The sequence below is a fragment of the Canis lupus genome, chromosome 11 (genome assembly GCF_011100685.1).
Source record: "Canis lupus familiaris isolate Mischka breed German Shepherd chromosome 11, alternate assembly UU_Cfam_GSD_1.0, whole genome shotgun sequence".
In the NCBI taxonomy this organism is placed as follows: Eukaryota; Metazoa; Chordata; class Mammalia; order Carnivora; family Canidae; genus Canis; species Canis lupus.
The window spans coordinates 57214994-57232898 of record NC_049232.1 but is presented as its reverse complement, the minus strand read 5'-3'; the positions used below and the strand labels follow the sequence as shown (position 1 = coordinate 57232898).

The 17905-nt window shown below is 39.5% G+C and overlaps 1 protein-coding gene across 5 annotated transcripts in view; it reads right to left on the bottom strand.

Moving 5' to 3' along the window:
* Positions 1-9531, bottom strand: part of STX17 (syntaxin 17) — a 71804-nt gene extending 62273 nt beyond the window's left edge. For 3 of the 5 annotated variants that reach the window (XR_005367055.1, XR_005367054.1, XM_038552937.1), the window contains exons 1-2: positions 9466-9531; positions 1817-2002 (exon numbers count right to left, since the gene is read on the bottom strand). Coding sequence is in view for 2 of the 5 variants with exons in the window: in XM_038552937.1 (XP_038408865.1) it covers positions 1817-1939 (123 nt within the window). In the remaining 3 variants the exon portion in view is untranslated. Of the gene's footprint in view, positions 1-1816; positions 2003-5638; positions 5660-9465 lie in introns of those variants that run through there. The other 2 variants (XM_038552938.1, XM_038552939.1) reach the window with 2 other exon arrangements.
* Positions 9532-17905: the final 8374 nt, after the last annotated feature.

The following is a 17905-nucleotide window of genomic DNA, read 5'->3' as shown; positions in this document are numbered from 1 at the left end:
CTTTGTCTAAAAATTTCACATTAAGTAAATATTTCATAAAATGCTCAAAGAAAATGTTATGGCAGTGAAAGATCAACATAACTGGAATGATTTTCTTATGGCACAACTAATCCAATCAATAATAAATCCTTTCCTACTCCACCTGCCTTGTTCCCAGGGTTCTGACTTTTCCACTGATGACTGACCAGGTGGTACATGTGGCTATGATCTGAAGGTATGACTGCAGGCACTTTCATACAGAAGAAGTATAAGAAAAAGGAAATCTAAGACATGCTGAACCTCAAAGGTAATATAAGGCAATAAAGGAAAGAAATGGTCTTAATAGATTATAGTCCACCTATGTCTGGCTTTCAGAATCAATTCAACTGCCAAATTCTAGTCTTCTTTGTAACTGAGCGCTTTGATACGAGCTCAGTCTTTAAAACACACCTTATCAATCTACCACCCAGATATGATCAACCAAGTAAACAACTCAATTTCTGTATCATTATAGTGCTAAAAGAACAAGCCCTCCTCATTAATAATCAAAGCACAGAGCCCTGTAATTTGTTTCTGCTCATGACAAGAATAACCAGTTTAACAGAAAACTCCTCCACCCTAAAAAGTCACAGTACTTATTGTTTACAAATAAATAAAAACTTAAGAGATGACAAAATAGCAATCTTAAATTCTATATTTGCATTAAAATTTTCATCTTAATACTCTTGGCACTTATTTTCTGTACTTTTAAAAAAAGATTTTATTTATTTGAGAGACAGCAAGAGAGCACACAGGCAGCAGGGAGGGATAGAGGGAGAAGCAGACTCCCTGCCAAAGCAGGGAGCCCAATGTGGGGCTCAATCCTAGGACCCTGAGATCATGACCTGAGCCAAATGCAGACGCTTAACCAACTAAGCCACCCAGGTGCCCTATTTTCTATATATTTTTTAAAAGACTTAAATATTAGGAAGACAGATGGTATGTACCGGGGAAAAAGCAGCTGACATTCTTAGTTGTATATCACCTCACTCAAGTGAGGGTGATAAATACTGTTTATACTAAAGGCTTAATGAGCATTTCCACCCCACCCCCACCACAAAAAAATAATGGAAGGCCATACAGCTTAAAATTTATACCTTCTCTCTGAAGGAGCAAATCCCACTGACCTGTCCTACAGCAAATAAAAAATATAATCTGCTGCATCAATGCTCAGTACCCAGTAAACCTGATGTTCCCGTGAATGCCGCACCTGTTCCACCAGATGCTGGGAGTCCAGGTTCTATGCAACCTTTACCATGGTCCAAAAGACTCTTCCCTCTACCTGTTTTCTAAATGGACCCCTAGGTGGTTATTTCCCAATTTTGGGGTTTCCTCAAAGGGAAGAAGTCAATTTGGGAAATTCCCTCATATCGCATGATGATTTATCTTTTTACTCCAAGTGCACCTGAAGAAGACAGGAGTTACTGATGGACACCAAAGTTCAAAAGCCTTGCCATGGGGTGAATGAAATGAAGGTAGGTCCCTTTGCCAAAGTTCACTGCCTTCACATTATGGTGCATTATCAAACAATCTGTATGCTAATTATTAACTGCTTAATATGTCAGTATGTACAATCTAAAAGGTATAGTTTCTATTCTTACATCCCTCCCTAAAAAAAGGAATAATATGAAGTATATTTGTAAAATAAAACCCAGTAGAAAAGAATGAATGTTGCTAAATCAATAGGAGATGGATGTCTTAGCAAAGCCTCTTATTTAATATTCTAAGTTTAACTGAAATACATAAGTATAATCAGAATTTGTAACTGTTTCTTGTGGTAGAAAATGAAAAAACTCACCTTCTCAATATTTATCTGGTGTTTTCTTAGCCTCTCCAAGTCTGTTGGTATTACTATCTTAATGAATTTCTGGATAGCTGGTTCAAGACGGCGTAATTTCACTTTTTCTTCATCTTCAGACATCCTAAAAAAATGTTGGGTCACTTCTACTGTCAGCAACTGTCTTCTATACTCAGATAGAAAAACCTAAGGGAAATATTTAAGAATGTTTTTAATCAGTTGCTGTTATTTTTAAAAACCAACAATTAGGTAATTTTATTTACAACTTATTCTAAATATATATATTTCAACTTAATTCTGGACTTGAATGACTTAAGAAACATTTTGAAACCTTCTTTCTACAGATGTATACACAATCTAAAATGTTTAAAAAAATAAAAAATAAAATGTTTAGAAAACATGAAAAAGGATAAAATAAAATCAATCACCTCCTCACCTGTAGCTAATTATTCTTTCCATTCTGATGTATGTCTTTCCAGGTTTTTCTCAAAATAAGAATGCATACATTTAAATACCTTTTTAAAATTTTTAAATGATGAGTTTACTGTCCAGGTTTTCATTTCCCAATGTATCTTGGACAATGACTAAACTTTTTTAAAATGACAGCAAATAGCAAAATAAAACATTTCATTCTTAACATTTCTGCTTGTGTAAACTCCATTTCTAACCTCATAATGTAATACTTCATAATTATATACTTCAAATATAACATCATATGCAACTCTTCTCACTGACATCCTTTAAACTGCCTCTTCCCTGTCTTACAAAGTGATTATTTGCATCGTCAACAACCAATACAAATAACCAGTGACAGAGCTGGAATAAGAACTCAGGGTTCCTGGGAGTGCAATCAAATGCGCTTTCGAATTCACCAACAGTTTTCTAGCAGTGTTCCAGAATGTCCAAGGGTATGCCTCTGGGGCCAGGAGAGGTGAAGCAGTCTCCAGGACCCCATGCCTGTTTCAGTTGGAGAAAATTTACTTCTATCTATTTCGTCATAAATTTGAACTTGTTAGATTTTACATCAATAAAGGGCTTCACTGCCTAAGCTTGAAAACCACTATTATGCAACCTTGCTTTCACGCCATCTCGTTAGCCCACAACCTCTCCTATATTTAAACAATTTTTTTGACTATGTCAATCCAATAGGTTATGGTGTCTTAAACCAGGATCCATTCAGAGGTTTGCAAATATACTTTATGGAGTCCCTGAATCTTTATGAGTAATTGTGAATGTATTCTTGAGTTATTTCAGAGGACAGTCCATTGCTTTTATGATATGAAAAACAGAAAAGAGATCATTGCAGAACTATGAGGAACTGTAACTCTAATGTTTCTTTCTTTCAATTGAAAATCTTTAAGTGTTGGTTATACATATCTCATCAACTTAGTAACTTGGTCTTTATGTTTCAGCTTTAAAGCAAAAAGGGGTAATCTCCACACACCAAAAATAAAAAGAGTTCAACAGCTACACTATTGAGTAGGAACTGGATACACATGGAGAAGTTCATTGCCAAGAGTCCACAAGCCCAGCAAAACAGGAAAATTCATAGCTAATGGACTAGAGATAAAAATCTAAAAAGAAAATTAAAATAGGTAAGTTAAAAACATTCAAAGATATAAAGGAAGGAATAGAATCCTTTTAAAAATTAGATAGTACTATGAAATAGTAGCAGGCTAATCTGAAAAATCGAGTACAAATTCGAGAAAAACCTCAAAAATAGGTTAAACAATAAACTGTAACTGAAGGGAGAATTATTGATTGGAAGATATCAGTCAGAACACAGAGGAATAAAGAGATGGAAAACATAAAAGATAAAGTGAGAAGCTCAATAACAAATAGGAGTCCCATAAGGGAAGAATAAAGAAAGTGGTGAAAAGGCATTATTCAAAGTGAACATGCTGAGAATTAAGATGCAAGACCTCAAACTGAAAATGCACATAAGCCTCAAGTAGCATAAATTAAAAAAAAAAAAAAAAATTACCGACACATGGAAGCGAAACTGCAGAATGTGAAGGGCAAACAAAAAAAATCTTTAAAAAAGAAAACCAGAGATAAACTAAAGCAACAAAAGCAGCAAACTTTTCATCACAGATATCAAAAGACAGGAATATCCTCAAAGTGCTGAGGGAGTTGGTATATGCCCCAGTAAATTATTATTCAGAAGTGAACGCAAAATAATTTTTAGACATACAGAGTTTATAACCAAGGCCCCTCATTAAAAGAACTACTAAAAGGCACACTTTAGCAAAATCTAAAGGAGATGAATGCCAAGGAGCTATGAATATAATATAATATACTGTTACTGGGTGGATAAATGAATGAAAGGATTTATTTTGAATATTCTGATTAAGTATAATAAAAATCTTTACATGTAAATTATTATTGTTCTATAATACATTTTTATAGCAGCATAGTGGTATTTTACATAGATGCTCCATAATTTAACTAATCATCTATTGTTGACTGCTTAGGTTGTTCCCAATTTTTCACTATTATAAACTACGCTAAAGTGTAATTTTTATACATAAATCCATATAACCATCTATGATGTTTCTTCAAAATAAATAATTAGAAATTGAATAGGTACACACATTTTTTATGGCTTTCGAGACCAAGTGTCCCAAAAGGTTGTACCTGTTTACATTCCCTGTTTACATTCCTGTTTATATTCACTAGCAACATATCAAAATATCCAAATATCCATATTCCCACCAACACATAGTACTATATTCTCCTTAAACTTTCAAAAATGGTGTCTCATTGTTTTATTTTACATTCCTTAAATTACTGGTGGCATTGATTTATTAGCCATTTGCTTTCTTCTTACGAATTGCCTGCTGGTGCTATATCTATTTTACTACAGGGGATGTCTTTTTCTTATTATATTCAACATATAATAGACTCATAAATTACCGATTGTCTCACAATGTTCCCAGTTTATCACATTGCTTGTATTTTTTTTCTGTCATGCAGATTATATACTATATGAAGATACGTTTTTATCCACCACCATTCCTTTTTTTTTTTTTTTTTAACAATACTGGTTCTCAAAAGGTGCTGATGGAACTAAAATATTTCTTCACATGTCCCTTCTTCACTATTACTAATCCCATCACTCCAACAGTGCAATGCACAGCACCTTACAAGTGTCTTAATTGGCTTCCCTTTAAACTCTTTCCCCTCTCCAATTGTTCCTCACAGATTACCACCAATTAATATTTCTAGAACACCAATTGCAACGTTCTCCTCTGAACAAAAACTTCCAAGAATTCCCTATTATTTGAACAAGAAAATACAATGTTCAATCTAAGTATTATCACCCAATTTCTACTTTGGGCTTTGCTATGATGCTCCCTCTGTTTAGATGCCCTTTTATATCCCATCTGCCTCTAAAATTTATGTATCATTTTATATACAACTCTAATGATTCTCCTTTCTCCTCCACTAATCAGTTTATAGTATATGTAAAAAACCCCGATTATTGGATGTTTGACTTGACACTGTTTCCTTATGCTACAATGACAGATTTTTTCCAGTTCCAGAAGTGATATTTCTAGGTCAGAGTTACGCATGATTCTGCTCTTCAGCTTTCTATCCAAGGAAAACCAACCGCCTCATAAAGACCATCTATCAGGGAAGACATTCCACCCCAGGAACCTCCCAACATACATTTCCAATTCTTGTTCTCCTTTTGGCCGGTATTTTTTTTCTCTTCTCCATCATTTCCATTTTTTATAAATTACAACAAAATGTCTACAGAAACTAAAATGAGAACATATTGTTCAAATAATTGCTTAAGTCATGATGTTACTGGGATACCTGGGTGGCTCAGCGGTTTGGTGCCTGCCTTCAGCCCAGAGCGTGATCCTGGAGACCCAGGATCAAGTCCCACATCGGGCTCCCTGCATGGAGCCTGCTTCTCTGTCTCTCTCTCTCTGTATCTCTCATGAATAAATAAATCACATCTTTAAAAAAAAGTCATGATGTTACTGAAATGGAAAGTTGTCCAGCAGTGGCTCCAATCATAAAATAGCACAAATATGGTTTGTAAGTTGTTAAAGTATAATCCAACATTCAAGACATAGTTTCAAAATAAAATTGAAAAAATAAAAAATAAAATAAAATAAAATTGAACAACAAGTAAATGTATTTCACCATCTCGATTTTTCAAAAAACTGGAACATACTTCTGATAATTAAATGACAAAAATAAAAAAATACATTTACATTAACTTCACAACTGTGTAAAATATGCTTATGAAAAAGACAAAACATAGAAAAATGCCTAATTTTCCAAACTTTTGTAGAGTTGATTTCTTTGTAATATTTTTTTAAGTGTAATGAAATATTTGGGGTGATAGTTGTTTTATATCATGACAGTGGTGGTAGATACACAATTATATGCATTTGTCAAAACTCATGGAATTGCACATTACAAAGAATGAATTTTTGAAAATTAAAAAACAAAAAATGTGGAGGAACACAAAATGGAACACAAACCATAAGAAAGGAAACTATATTATCAATGAATAGCATAACCGCACTAAAAGTAGAGGAAGAAAATAACCTAAGTAACTCTGGAAAACACTATTCTAACTGGATACTACAAGGTTAAAGACCATAAGAACTATATACGATTCTACTATGTTCTAATTAGAAAATTTATTTTTTATAGGAATATGTGTTAGAAATCCTGAAAATCCTTTATGTGTATACCAGGACTGAAGAAATAAGAGAATATTTTGTAGAGCATGAAAATCAGATTTCTGTCAAAGAAAGAAGTAACAATTAAGAGGCATGGGTAGACTGAACCCTGTGGTTTAGGTTTACAAATGGAACTCTCAGAATGAATTTTTGTTTTTTTAAAAATATATATACTCAGATGTGAGTACATAGACACACTTAAATACAAAACAAATCTTTGTGTATCCATGAAATATGTGGATATATATGTATATAGCTAAGAAACATATATTTACAAATAAACATAACAAACGATATAAATAAAATATAATACTTAATTTTTCATAATTACATAAGTAATAAATAGAATGATATATTTTATTTATATATAAAGGAAAAATACTTATAAAAATAAAATATATATTTACATATAGTCCTAGCTGTTTTCTGCAAAGAACCACAAACAATAATATTCTAGTAGCAATGAGCACACCAAGTGCCCTGATCTTGGTGTTTAAATACCACTCTCCAAAAAAGGAAATCACGGATCCTTGGAGAAGTGGGTGATCCAGGACTGGGGCAGAGAAAACGCAAGATAAACGTGGAACATCTTATGGTGCTAGAAAGTAAGGAAGTTCTCAAAGAGAGATGGAAGCCTGTCAAAAGGAAGCAACCTGAAAAAACTCCCAAGGGCCAAGGCTGGAACAACCTGAGACATAAATAAATAACAAAAATAACCAAAAAGTAAAATAAATGAGTTCATACTTATATAAAAAAATAACTGACTAAACAAATGGAAAGGGGCAAGCCTTCCTTACAGAACTCCAATTAATAAAAGAAGGAATGGGGACGCCTGGGTGGCTCAGCGGTTGAGTGCCTGCCTTTGGCTCAGGGTGTGATCCCGGGATCTGGGATCGAGTCCCACATCAGGCTCCCTGCCTGGGGCCTGCTTCTCCCTCTGCCTGTGTCTCTGCTTCTCTCTTTCTGTGTCTCTCGTTAATAAATAAATAAAATCTTAAATAAAAAAATAAAAGAAGGAATGAGGGGAAACAAAAAATCACCATTAGAACATAATAGTAATCATTGCTGAAGGCAAGATCCACCAATGGATGGTAAAATCAGCAACTGAAAGTTTGAGGAGAACAACATATTTGCATAGTTTAGAAACTCAAGATATCCATTCATTTCAAGGGGAAAGCAGTTAATTTACATTAGAGAATCCTGGCAGACACCTCAACCAAGTGATCAACAGTAATACCAAAAGCAGTGTGTCATAACATGAACCCTTCGTGGGATGGACTGAGAAGGGTACATCCACTTCTGTGGTATCAACAAAAATGCATAACTTTAAAAATGCCTAACTTTAATTGTAAGAAAATACCAGACAAGGGGCAGCCCGGGGGGCTCAGTGGTTTAGCGCCGCCTTCAGCCCAGGGCCTGATCCTGGAGACCCGGAATCGAGTCCCACGTTGGGCTCCCTGCATGGAGCCTGCTTCTCCCTCTGCCTGTCTCTCTCTCTCTCCCTGTATGTCTCATGAATAAGTAAATAAAATCTTAAAAGAAAAAGAAAATACCAGACAAAACATAACTGAGGGACACTCTGCTAAATAATTAACCAGGATTCTTCAAAAGCGTTAAGGTTAGGAAAGACTTAAGACTAAAGAGCCATGCCAATTAAATGCAATGTGGGATGTTATACTGGATCCTGAAATAGGGGGGAAAAAAGGACATTAGTATAAAAAAGTCAGGAAATCCGAGAAAAAGGTAGCAATTTGGTCACTAGAATTGTACCAACGAGGGGCGCCTGGGTGGCTCAGAGTCTGCCTTTGACTCAGGTTGTGGTCCTGGTGTCCTGGGATCAAATCCGGCGGGAGCCTTGCTATTTCCCTCTGCCTATGTCTGTGTGTCTCTCATGAATAAATAAAATCTTAAAACAAAAAAACGTACCAATGATACTTTATAATTTTTTATGACTGTACTTATGGTTATATAAGGTGTTAACATTAAAGGGGGCTGCAGAGACCTTTGTTACTTTTGCCACCTCTCTGTAACTGGAAAATCATTTCAAGAATAAAAAGACTCTCTAGGAAGGTCTGATGTTTCACCGGAAACGGGTCACTTAGACTAACACTGGCGGGGGCCTGCGGGGCAGGTGCTCTACAAACGACCCTGACCCTTTTCGGGGCTTACGACTACTATCATCACCTGGGTACCATGACTACTCCTGTTTCCCGTGAGAAAAAAGTACTGGGGGGGGGGGGGGGGTTACTACATGATTTAGACTATTTACTGTATAAGTTAAAAAGCCCCATTTCTCAGAAAAAGTCCCCAAGTGCCAGCGACCTTCGGCGTCCCCCAGAGCGACGAGCGGCCGCCTCCCAGGGCAGGGATCCACACGGGCCCCAGGCAGGCCTCCCCGAGCTCCTGACCCGGGGACTCTGGAAGGCAAGGTCACGGCCCCTGCTGCTCCCTGGGTCTCCCGCCTGAGCCCTCCCAGGCCGGGCTTATCGAGGGCGCAGCTGCGGGAGCTTCCAGAAGCACCGGCTCCGGCTCCGGGTCCGGGTCCTCCGCCCCTCGCGGGCCCCCGAGCCCCACGGCGCCCCCCCCCACCCCCGCCGCCCCAACCAGAGAACGGATGCGCGGGCGGCCTGGGACCACGCCCCCGGGCGACCCGGGCGACCCCGACGGCCCCGGGCCCAGCCTGCGCCGCGGGCACGGCAGCTGCAGGGAACTTTCGCACCCCGCGACCCCGGGAGGCCGCCTCCCCACACCGGCTTCGCAAAGAGCTTCCAGAAACGAAACCGGCGCTTCGGGGAGCCGGGAGGAGCCTCCCAAGCGCGGGCACGCGGGACCTGAGGCCGGGCTTCCCCAGGGGGCGCCTCTGCGGCGCGCGGGCTCAGCGCCCGGCCCTCAAAGCCCGTCCGGGCCTGACGCCCCCGAGGCGGCCTCCCGCAAACCCCTTACCTCCCGCCGGGGCGCTCGAGGCCGCTGGCTGTGCACGGCGCAAGCGCGGGCGCGGCGGGGCGGGGCGTCGCCAGGGGGCGGGGCGTCGCGAGGGGCGGGGCGGTCCCGGGCCACGCCCCCTCCCGGCCCGCAGGAGCCCTGCCGGGTGGGGCCGCCGACGCCGTGACGGCTGCCGGCCGCGGGGAGGATTGAAGAAAGTGGGCTTGGCGTCTGTTTGCGGGGTTGCAGCCCTGGAGCCAGGAGGAAAGAGACCTACAATCACCTCTTAGGTCTGCTTGTTGTCTTTTCAGTAGGACGTAATTCACACACGCATAGCTTTCTACATTTTTGCAAAGTTTGCTGTCTGTTTTCCTGTTTACTTTTTTTTATTTTTTAAGATTTTATTTATTTATTCATGAGAGACACAGAGACAAAAGGAGGCAGAGACACAGGCAGAGGGAGAAGCAGGCTCCATGCAGGGAGCCCGACGTGGGACTCGATCCCGGGTCTCCAGGATCAGGCCCTGGGCTGAAGGCGGTGGTAAACCACTGAGCCACCCGGGCTGCCCTGTTTTCCTGTTTAAACAGGAATTTTATGGGCAGGCTGGCCGTGCATTCTGAGCTTTTTACACATGCAGAAACTGAAACTCCGAAAGGTTGTGCCTTCTCTCATTCACCACCGCACCCCCCCCCCCCCCCCAAACCTCGTGAGATGGACAGGACGCAAATCTTAACAACTGGTAACAGGTGCAGAAATTGAAGCTCGGATGAGTTGTGATTTTCCTTCCCATCAAAGCCGGGGGAGACCATGCTACTGTCCTTATCCCAATTTTATAGATCATGACGCTGAGGTTAAACAAAGAGTTTTAAGTGACTCACTCAGTTCAGCTACTTAGTGACAGAGCTGGGAACTCCACTGGGTTTCCTAATTTCCCTCTCAAGCTCTTCCAGTTACCAGCTGCTACCAATGACCAAGCAGATGGTTGGCTTTGAAGCTCTGTCCGGGTCCCATGACCTAACTTCCAGACCCAGCCTTTCTTAAGTGTTTGTGAATGTTCAGATGACCTGTCTAGAATGTGACCCCTGACAATATTATCCTCAGACAGTCATCAGGATGTTCAGGCCACAGCTCAGGAAACTCAGGTCTTAAGGTTTCCCAAGTGAGTGGGAGAAGAGGTGGAGATTATAGACAAAATTAGGGGCCTCTGAGAAAGCCTTGATAGGCAATTTCTAACCTAAAGAAAAACAAAACAAATCTAAGCAACTTGGAGATTCTTTGTGGGTGTAATGAAGGTTGTTCTGTTTGTTTGTTTTATTCTGGGAATAAAAGGATTTGGAATTTTGAATTTTAATAAGAGAAATTAATTAAAGTATTAAGCCATGCCATGGGAAAATGTTTTCCATGCAAGGGTCACTTAAGCAAGATCTTTTGAAATGAAGGTCATTCAAAATAAGTTCTAAAAACCTGCCTCAACCACTGTAGGGAGACGTGGCACTCAAGGACTCTAAATTTGAACCTAGCCTTCTGGACTGTTATATGTATGTTTGCTATAACTGAGGTGTGTCAAGGTAGCAGGATAAAGCTTTTTAATCTAAGAGTTTGTTAGCTTGATTTATAATCTCTAAATATTTAAACATACAGTGTGTGGAACTCTTTGTGTTCATGCCTGGGAGCCCTGAAGTTGTCAGGGCAGGCCTACTGCTACCAGCCAACATTTTCCCCAAGTCCTAACTGACACAGGAAAGAAAAACAAAATAAAACAGTAAATATATATACATTTATATGAAAGAAAAAGGTAAAAAAAATCTTTTGAGATATTAGAATTGCTTACTTGGAACATCCACAGGAATGAATTGAATTGAAACAAAGCTTAATAAGGTAGCTAGAGAAATAGCTTTCCTAAATTTCCAATTTTAAAATGTAGCAGGAGAAAAGACCACATTCAAAAATAGTAGAATCAAGTTTGTGTTTATAAGGAATTACAGGACCTATTTGAAGAATTAAGAATAATACCTCTATGGGGTGAGGGCAGAGGGAAGGATTATAAAGGGGCATGTGGAAACTTTGGGGGTGATAGATATATTCATTATCTTTATTGTGGTACTAGTTGCTTGGGTTTATACATATATCAAATTGTACATATTACCAAATTGTACACTTATTTTTAATACATTTTTTACAAGATTTATTTGAAAGAAAGAGTGCTCACACAAGCAGGGGAGGAACAGAGGGAGAGGGAGAGAATCTCAGGACTCCCTGCTGAGTGTGGAGCTCAATCCCATGACTCTGAGATCAAAACCTGAGCTGAAACCAAGAGTTGGTCACTTAACCAACTGAGTCACCCAGGAGCCCCCAAATTATACACTTTAAATCACAGTATATGCGTTGATTGAATCAGTCATATCTGAATAAAGCTGTTTCTTGAGAAAACATATATATTATTATTTGCTTAGAACCTAGCACAGTTCTTGGAACATGAAAACATTTTAAAAACTAAGAAAATAATATACACTCACTATATGAATTAAGAAATATTTTTTTTAGTATCACCGAGCAAGTATGTGGAGAACCTGACAATCAAATTTAGATTTGGCACAGTAATATACACTTCTGAGGTTAGCTTCCCAGCCCAGTCCTTCTTTGGGAACTGACTCTCCCGCCAGGTCCACATGCTTCAGGTATGAGCCTCTGGCAGCCATTTTGTACAAACCTGAACCCATGCACCTGACCACAGAGAACTGGTCCAGGAGCAGACACCTGACTCAAGCTGGGACAATAAGATACCTTCCCCAGGAATTTGGGATTGGGGCTAGGATTACAGCCTCAGGCTCACTGGTTTCTTGAAAGGAGAAGGTGCTTACAGCAGAGCGCTTAGTGGCTGTCTTTTTTCACTCCAAAGTCTTCTAAATCAGAGGAAGCCATGCTGCTCTTAGATCCCATTTGTAATTGTGGAGAGATGAGTATAGGTATGTCTCCTACTTCATGATGTTAAAAGCGTTTTTTTGTTTTGGTTTTTGGCTTGTTTTATTTATTTATTTTTTTTTACTCCAGGTCATATTTGAAAGACATTTAAAGATTTTATTTATTTATTTCAGAGAGAGAGAGAGAGAAAAAAAATGAGCATGAGTGGAGGAGGGGCAGAGTGAGAGAAAGAAGCAGACTCCCCACTGAGCAGGGAGCCCAGCATAGGGCTTGATCCCAGGACCCTGGGATTGTGACCTGAGCCAAAGGCAGGTGCTTAATCAACCGAGCCACCCAGGAGGCCTTCAAAAAACATTTAAAAGCCACTACTCCCACCAGGTTCTTTCTTGAGCTATGAATTATTAAAATATCTGTTGCAGTTCTAAATGCATTCTATTTTTTGGTGCATTCTGTCATTACAACCATCCTGAGAACTGAGATGAAGAAAGATTGAAAATACAGTGGTAATAATGGTTACCTTTGGGATGGCATTAACTGGGAGAGGGCATAAGGGAGCTTTCTAGGGTGCTGGAAATGTTTTATATATTGACATGGTGTGATTACGTACGTGAAAATTCATCAAGCCGTACACTTAAGATCTATGTACTTTATGTAAGTTATCCCACAATAAAAAAGGAAAGTAAATAAAGAGCTAGCAATTCTTGTTTTAAAACAAACAAAGCCTCTTAGTAAACAAGGAAATAGATACTTCCTTAATATTATTTCTATTACCTCTCTCTGAGATAGTGGTGAATTAGCAACAGTAATCCCTACCCTTGTTAAAGCCCTTTATTCCCTTTGAAAATAAAATAAAAAACCATGAAGGAGATAGGGAAGGGAGGTGAAAATATTTAGATATAGGAAAAAGAAATAGAGTTTGGAAAACATTTAAATCCCTGGTTCCACCAATTGACTTTAGTACTTAAATGTCTCTACTTTCTGCTTACCGTCCCCTCCCACCACACACACACACACACACACACACACACACACACACACACACACCTGTCATCAGCCTGTCATGTATATTACCATTATAGAGATCTTGTATCAAACCAAAAGGAGTAAACTCTGTGGGCATACAGTAACGCTGTAATCCTCTACTCATCACCCATCCACCATTTAGGAATTTGATAATCATTTTACATGTAGATATCTTCAATGCCCAGACATCTACCTAGAAACTCTCCTACCCACCCCATTTTTTGCTCTTTTAATTACTTTAATTATCTTCAAAACTTGGTGTGCCCAAGAATTATTGCATAAGGTAGTATTTATAAAACTTATCATGCTTGATGGACCTTATAGGCAATTTAAACAATTTTCAAGGGTAATCCTGACTCTAATTTTGCTTTTTTCACTGACTTTAATTCCTATAGCCACACCTCTCACTATCCAACTCACCCTCCAAATATGCAAGTTTCTCTTTGTAATAAAATGTAAATGAATCATATTAAATGTCATTTAAACTTCAGCAATTTGCAAGGCACCTTGAATTTTATAGTACCTTAGTTACTTTTATCATGAATGTCAGTTAATATCACATGGTAGATGGAGGACCTGAGTGGCTCAATAAGTGTCTAGCTCTTGATTTCAGCTCAGGTCAACAATCTCAGGGTAATGAAGCTAAGCCCCACATTGGCTCTGCATTGGAGGTAGAGGCTGCTTAAGATTCTCTCTCTCTCTCCCTCTGCCCCACTCCACATCCCTCTCTCTCTCAAATGAAAGAAAGAAAGAAAGAAAGAAAGAAAGAAAGAAAGAAAGAAAGAAAGAAAGAAAGAAAGAAAGAAGGACCAACAAATTGGTAGTTATTCTGCATGAACCCAACCTTGCTTTCTATTTCCCATTACTCCCCTTCACACATCCTGTGCTCTAACCAAATTAAACTCCTTGAGATTCTTCATCCCAATCCTTCCCCCAATCCTACATGGTGTCTTTATGTGAAAGATTCTCCACCAATTGCCCCTCCCTCTTTGCACATCCAAATCCTACTCATCTTTCCATGTTCACCCCAAACATGACTTCTCCTAATATTTCTAGAATTTTTAAATTTAATGCCTGCTTCCTCCAAATACATACCTTATAATCAGATCTTTTTTTTTGACACATCATTTGTCTACATTATATTACAGTAATTTAGTATATGTCTTGTTATCACTTTCAATGCTTTTCAACCTTTTCCTTGTCATGGCACAAATAGAAAATGATATTTATAAAGCAAAACTAGGAAAGTGGCTGTAACCTTCTGCCCCTGGCCCAGTTTACTAGCAGCTAGGGAAGTTAATGCCTCTACATGCCTCTAACACATTGAAACACAGGAATTGAGACGTTATCTTGTGTCATCCCTTGTTAGAATATAAATTCCGTGATTCCTCATCTGGGTGAAATCTTTTGGTATTTGTCTTTCTCCATTGGACTTATTTCACTTAGCACAATAGCCTCTAGGTCCAAAACAAATGAATAAACAAACAGACCTATAAATACAAACAACAACCTGACATTTCCCAGAGGGAAGGGGAGGGTGGAGGAATGGGCATAATGGATGAAAAAGAGGGAGAGATGCAGCTTCAAGTTGTGGAATGACTAGGTCACGGGAATAAAAATCACAGCATAGGGATCCCTGGGTGGCGCAGCGGTTTGGCGCCTGCCTTTGGCCTAGGGCGCGATCCTGGAGACCCAGGATCGATTCCCACGTCGGGCTCCCGGTGCATGGAGCCTGCTTCTCTCTGCCTGTGTCTCTGCCTCTCTTTCTCTCTCTGTGACTATCATAAAAAAAAAAAAAAAAATTAAAAAAAAAATCACAGCATAGGGAATATAGTCCATGATATTGTAACAATGTGGTATGGTGATAGATGGTAGCTACACTGTGGTGAGCAGAGCATAATCTACAGAGACATTGAATCACTATGTTGTAGTGAAACTAATGTAAGATTGTGTGTCAACTATATTCATATTAAATTTTTTTTCTCAATGAGTAAAAGCTCCCTGAGGGCAGGATCCATGTTCGCTTATCTCTGTATCTACCCATAGAGTCTAGTTCAATGCCTTGTACTTATAATAAGTGAATAATTGAATAAGTGACAATGCTATTTAAGTTTGCTTTTACAGACTTCTGAGGGCTTCCAGTTTCAGCTCTGTCATGTAAAGAACTTGAAAGTCATCACTCCCATCCTTACAACAAGAACAAAGCTGAATAAACGTAAGCATCAGTGACTTTTCTTGGACTCATCAGAGAACTGAGGTTGCAGGGCAAACTGCCCTCCAAAATCTGGAGAGACAGGTAAATACAGAGAAGCACAGACCATATCAGCTTACCTGAAACAGAAACCTCTGGAACATCTGAAGCTTGTAGGAACATCTAAATGGCAGCTTTGACAAATTGTTAGTAGTTAAGTGTGGACTTGTGTGACAGTGAGAAATTTCTGGGGGGCTACAGTCTTTGGGAGGATCCCCACACTTCCATGGGTTTTACCTACAGGAGCCTCACCAAGTTCTGAAGAGGAAGAGCCAAGAAAAAGCTCCTCATGTTTTTTTAGCAGAGGAGGGGAAAATAAACCATTTTGAAACATACCCAGGGCCTTCTCCATAGCAAAGGCCTACTCTGCAAAGGAAATGATTTAGCCAGACTTATGGGGTGGGGGTGAGGGGTTGGGGAAGATGGGAAGCTACCTAACTCTGCCCCTCTTAGCCTTCCTGTCTCTGCTAAGAGAGGGGTGAGGGAAAGGTTGGGAAACACTGTGAAAGTCATAGCCCAAGGACATAGGTCAACTAAAAGACTGAAACTTAATCATAGGATTATAGGATGTTCCCTTCCCCCCATACCTGACTCCCACCTACCACTCCAATATAGTAACAGTGGATTATAGTTTTTTTTTTTTTTTAATTTTTTTTTTATGATAGTCACAGAGAGAGAGAGAGAGAGAGAGAGGCAGAGACACAGGTAGAGGGAGAAGCAGGCTCCATGCACCGGGAGCCCGACGTGGGATTCGATCCCAGGTCTCCAGGATCGCGCCCTGGGCCAAAGGCAGGCGCCAAACCGCTGCGCCACCCAGGGATCCCTGGATTATAGTTTAAAGAGGTACAATCTCTGTATGAGAAATTTTTAGGAAAATTTTAAAAACAAAAATCAAAGAAATTGAAGCATCTGACACCTGCTGGTATAGCAGACATTAAACATAGCTTAGTCCTAGGCAAATTAAGACACACACACTTCACAGTAAAAGCCTATTCACCTCAGTTCTTACTACCTGATACATCATGTCTGGCTTTCAACAAAACATCACAAGGCCTATTAATAGGCAAGAAAGAAGAGACAAAGTAAGGATCAGAACCAGACTCAGATAGGACATAGATTTTGTAATGATCAGATGAGGAATTTAAAATAAGTATGATTAATACGGCAAGGGGCTTAATGGAAAAAGCTGACAACATGCAAGAACAGATGGGTTATATAACCAGAGAGATGGAAACTCTAAGAAAGAATCAAAAGAAAATGCCAGGAATAAAAAACACTGCAATGAAGATGACGAATGCCTTTGATGCGCTTGTCAGTAGACTGGACATGGTCCCAAGGAAAGAATCAGTGAATATGAAGATACATCAATAGAAACTTCCCAAACTGAAATGTGAAGAAAAAGCAGGATGAAAAGAAAAAAAGATATGATAAATCTGAGGGACAAGTTCAAAAGATGTAATATCACATAGTTGGACTACTAGAAGGAAAAGAGAAAGAGAATGAAGCAGAAGAAATATTTGAAGTGATGATAGCTTTTTCCAAAATTAATGACAGACACCAAACCACAGATGCAGGAAGCTCAGAGAAAACCAAGCAAAATAAATGCCAAAAAATCCACACCTAGGTGTATCATATTCAAACTCAAAAGAAGAAAAGAAAAAGATACTGAAAAAATCTTGAAAGAAGCCACAGAGGGAAGAAAACATCTTACCTGTAGAAAGCTCTTCTGTGAAAGGGAGTATATGCAAAATGACTTCCAAAGGCAGAGGGCCTAAGACAGAAGAAAAAAAACCAAGTCCAGCTTTAGAAAAATGCCTCATTAAGGGGACTAACAACAGAAGCCTGTCTTGGGTGCCCATAAGAAGTATATCTCTGCAACTCCATCTCCCTTAAAACCTTGTATGGCCCTAGAGGCCTGGGAATACTGCTAGGGGATCACCTAAGGGGAGAATGTACAAGAATAGGTGTGTTGGGGTGCCTGGATGGCTCAGGCAGTTGAACATCTGACTGTAGATTTTGGCTCAGGTTGTGATCTCAGGGTCATGGGACTAAGCCATATGTTGGGCTTCATGCTCAATGCAGAGTCAGCTTGAGATTTTCTCTCTCTCTCTCTCTCCCTCTGCCCCTCTCTCCAATTGTTCTAAACAAATAAAATCTTAAAAAAAAAAAAAAAAAAAAGAAGCACATGTGTGTGTCAAAGTCCTATCTCCAGGGGAGGTTAAGGACATTATGTCTGCAAGGTGTGCCTAAGGCTGTGGTTAAACA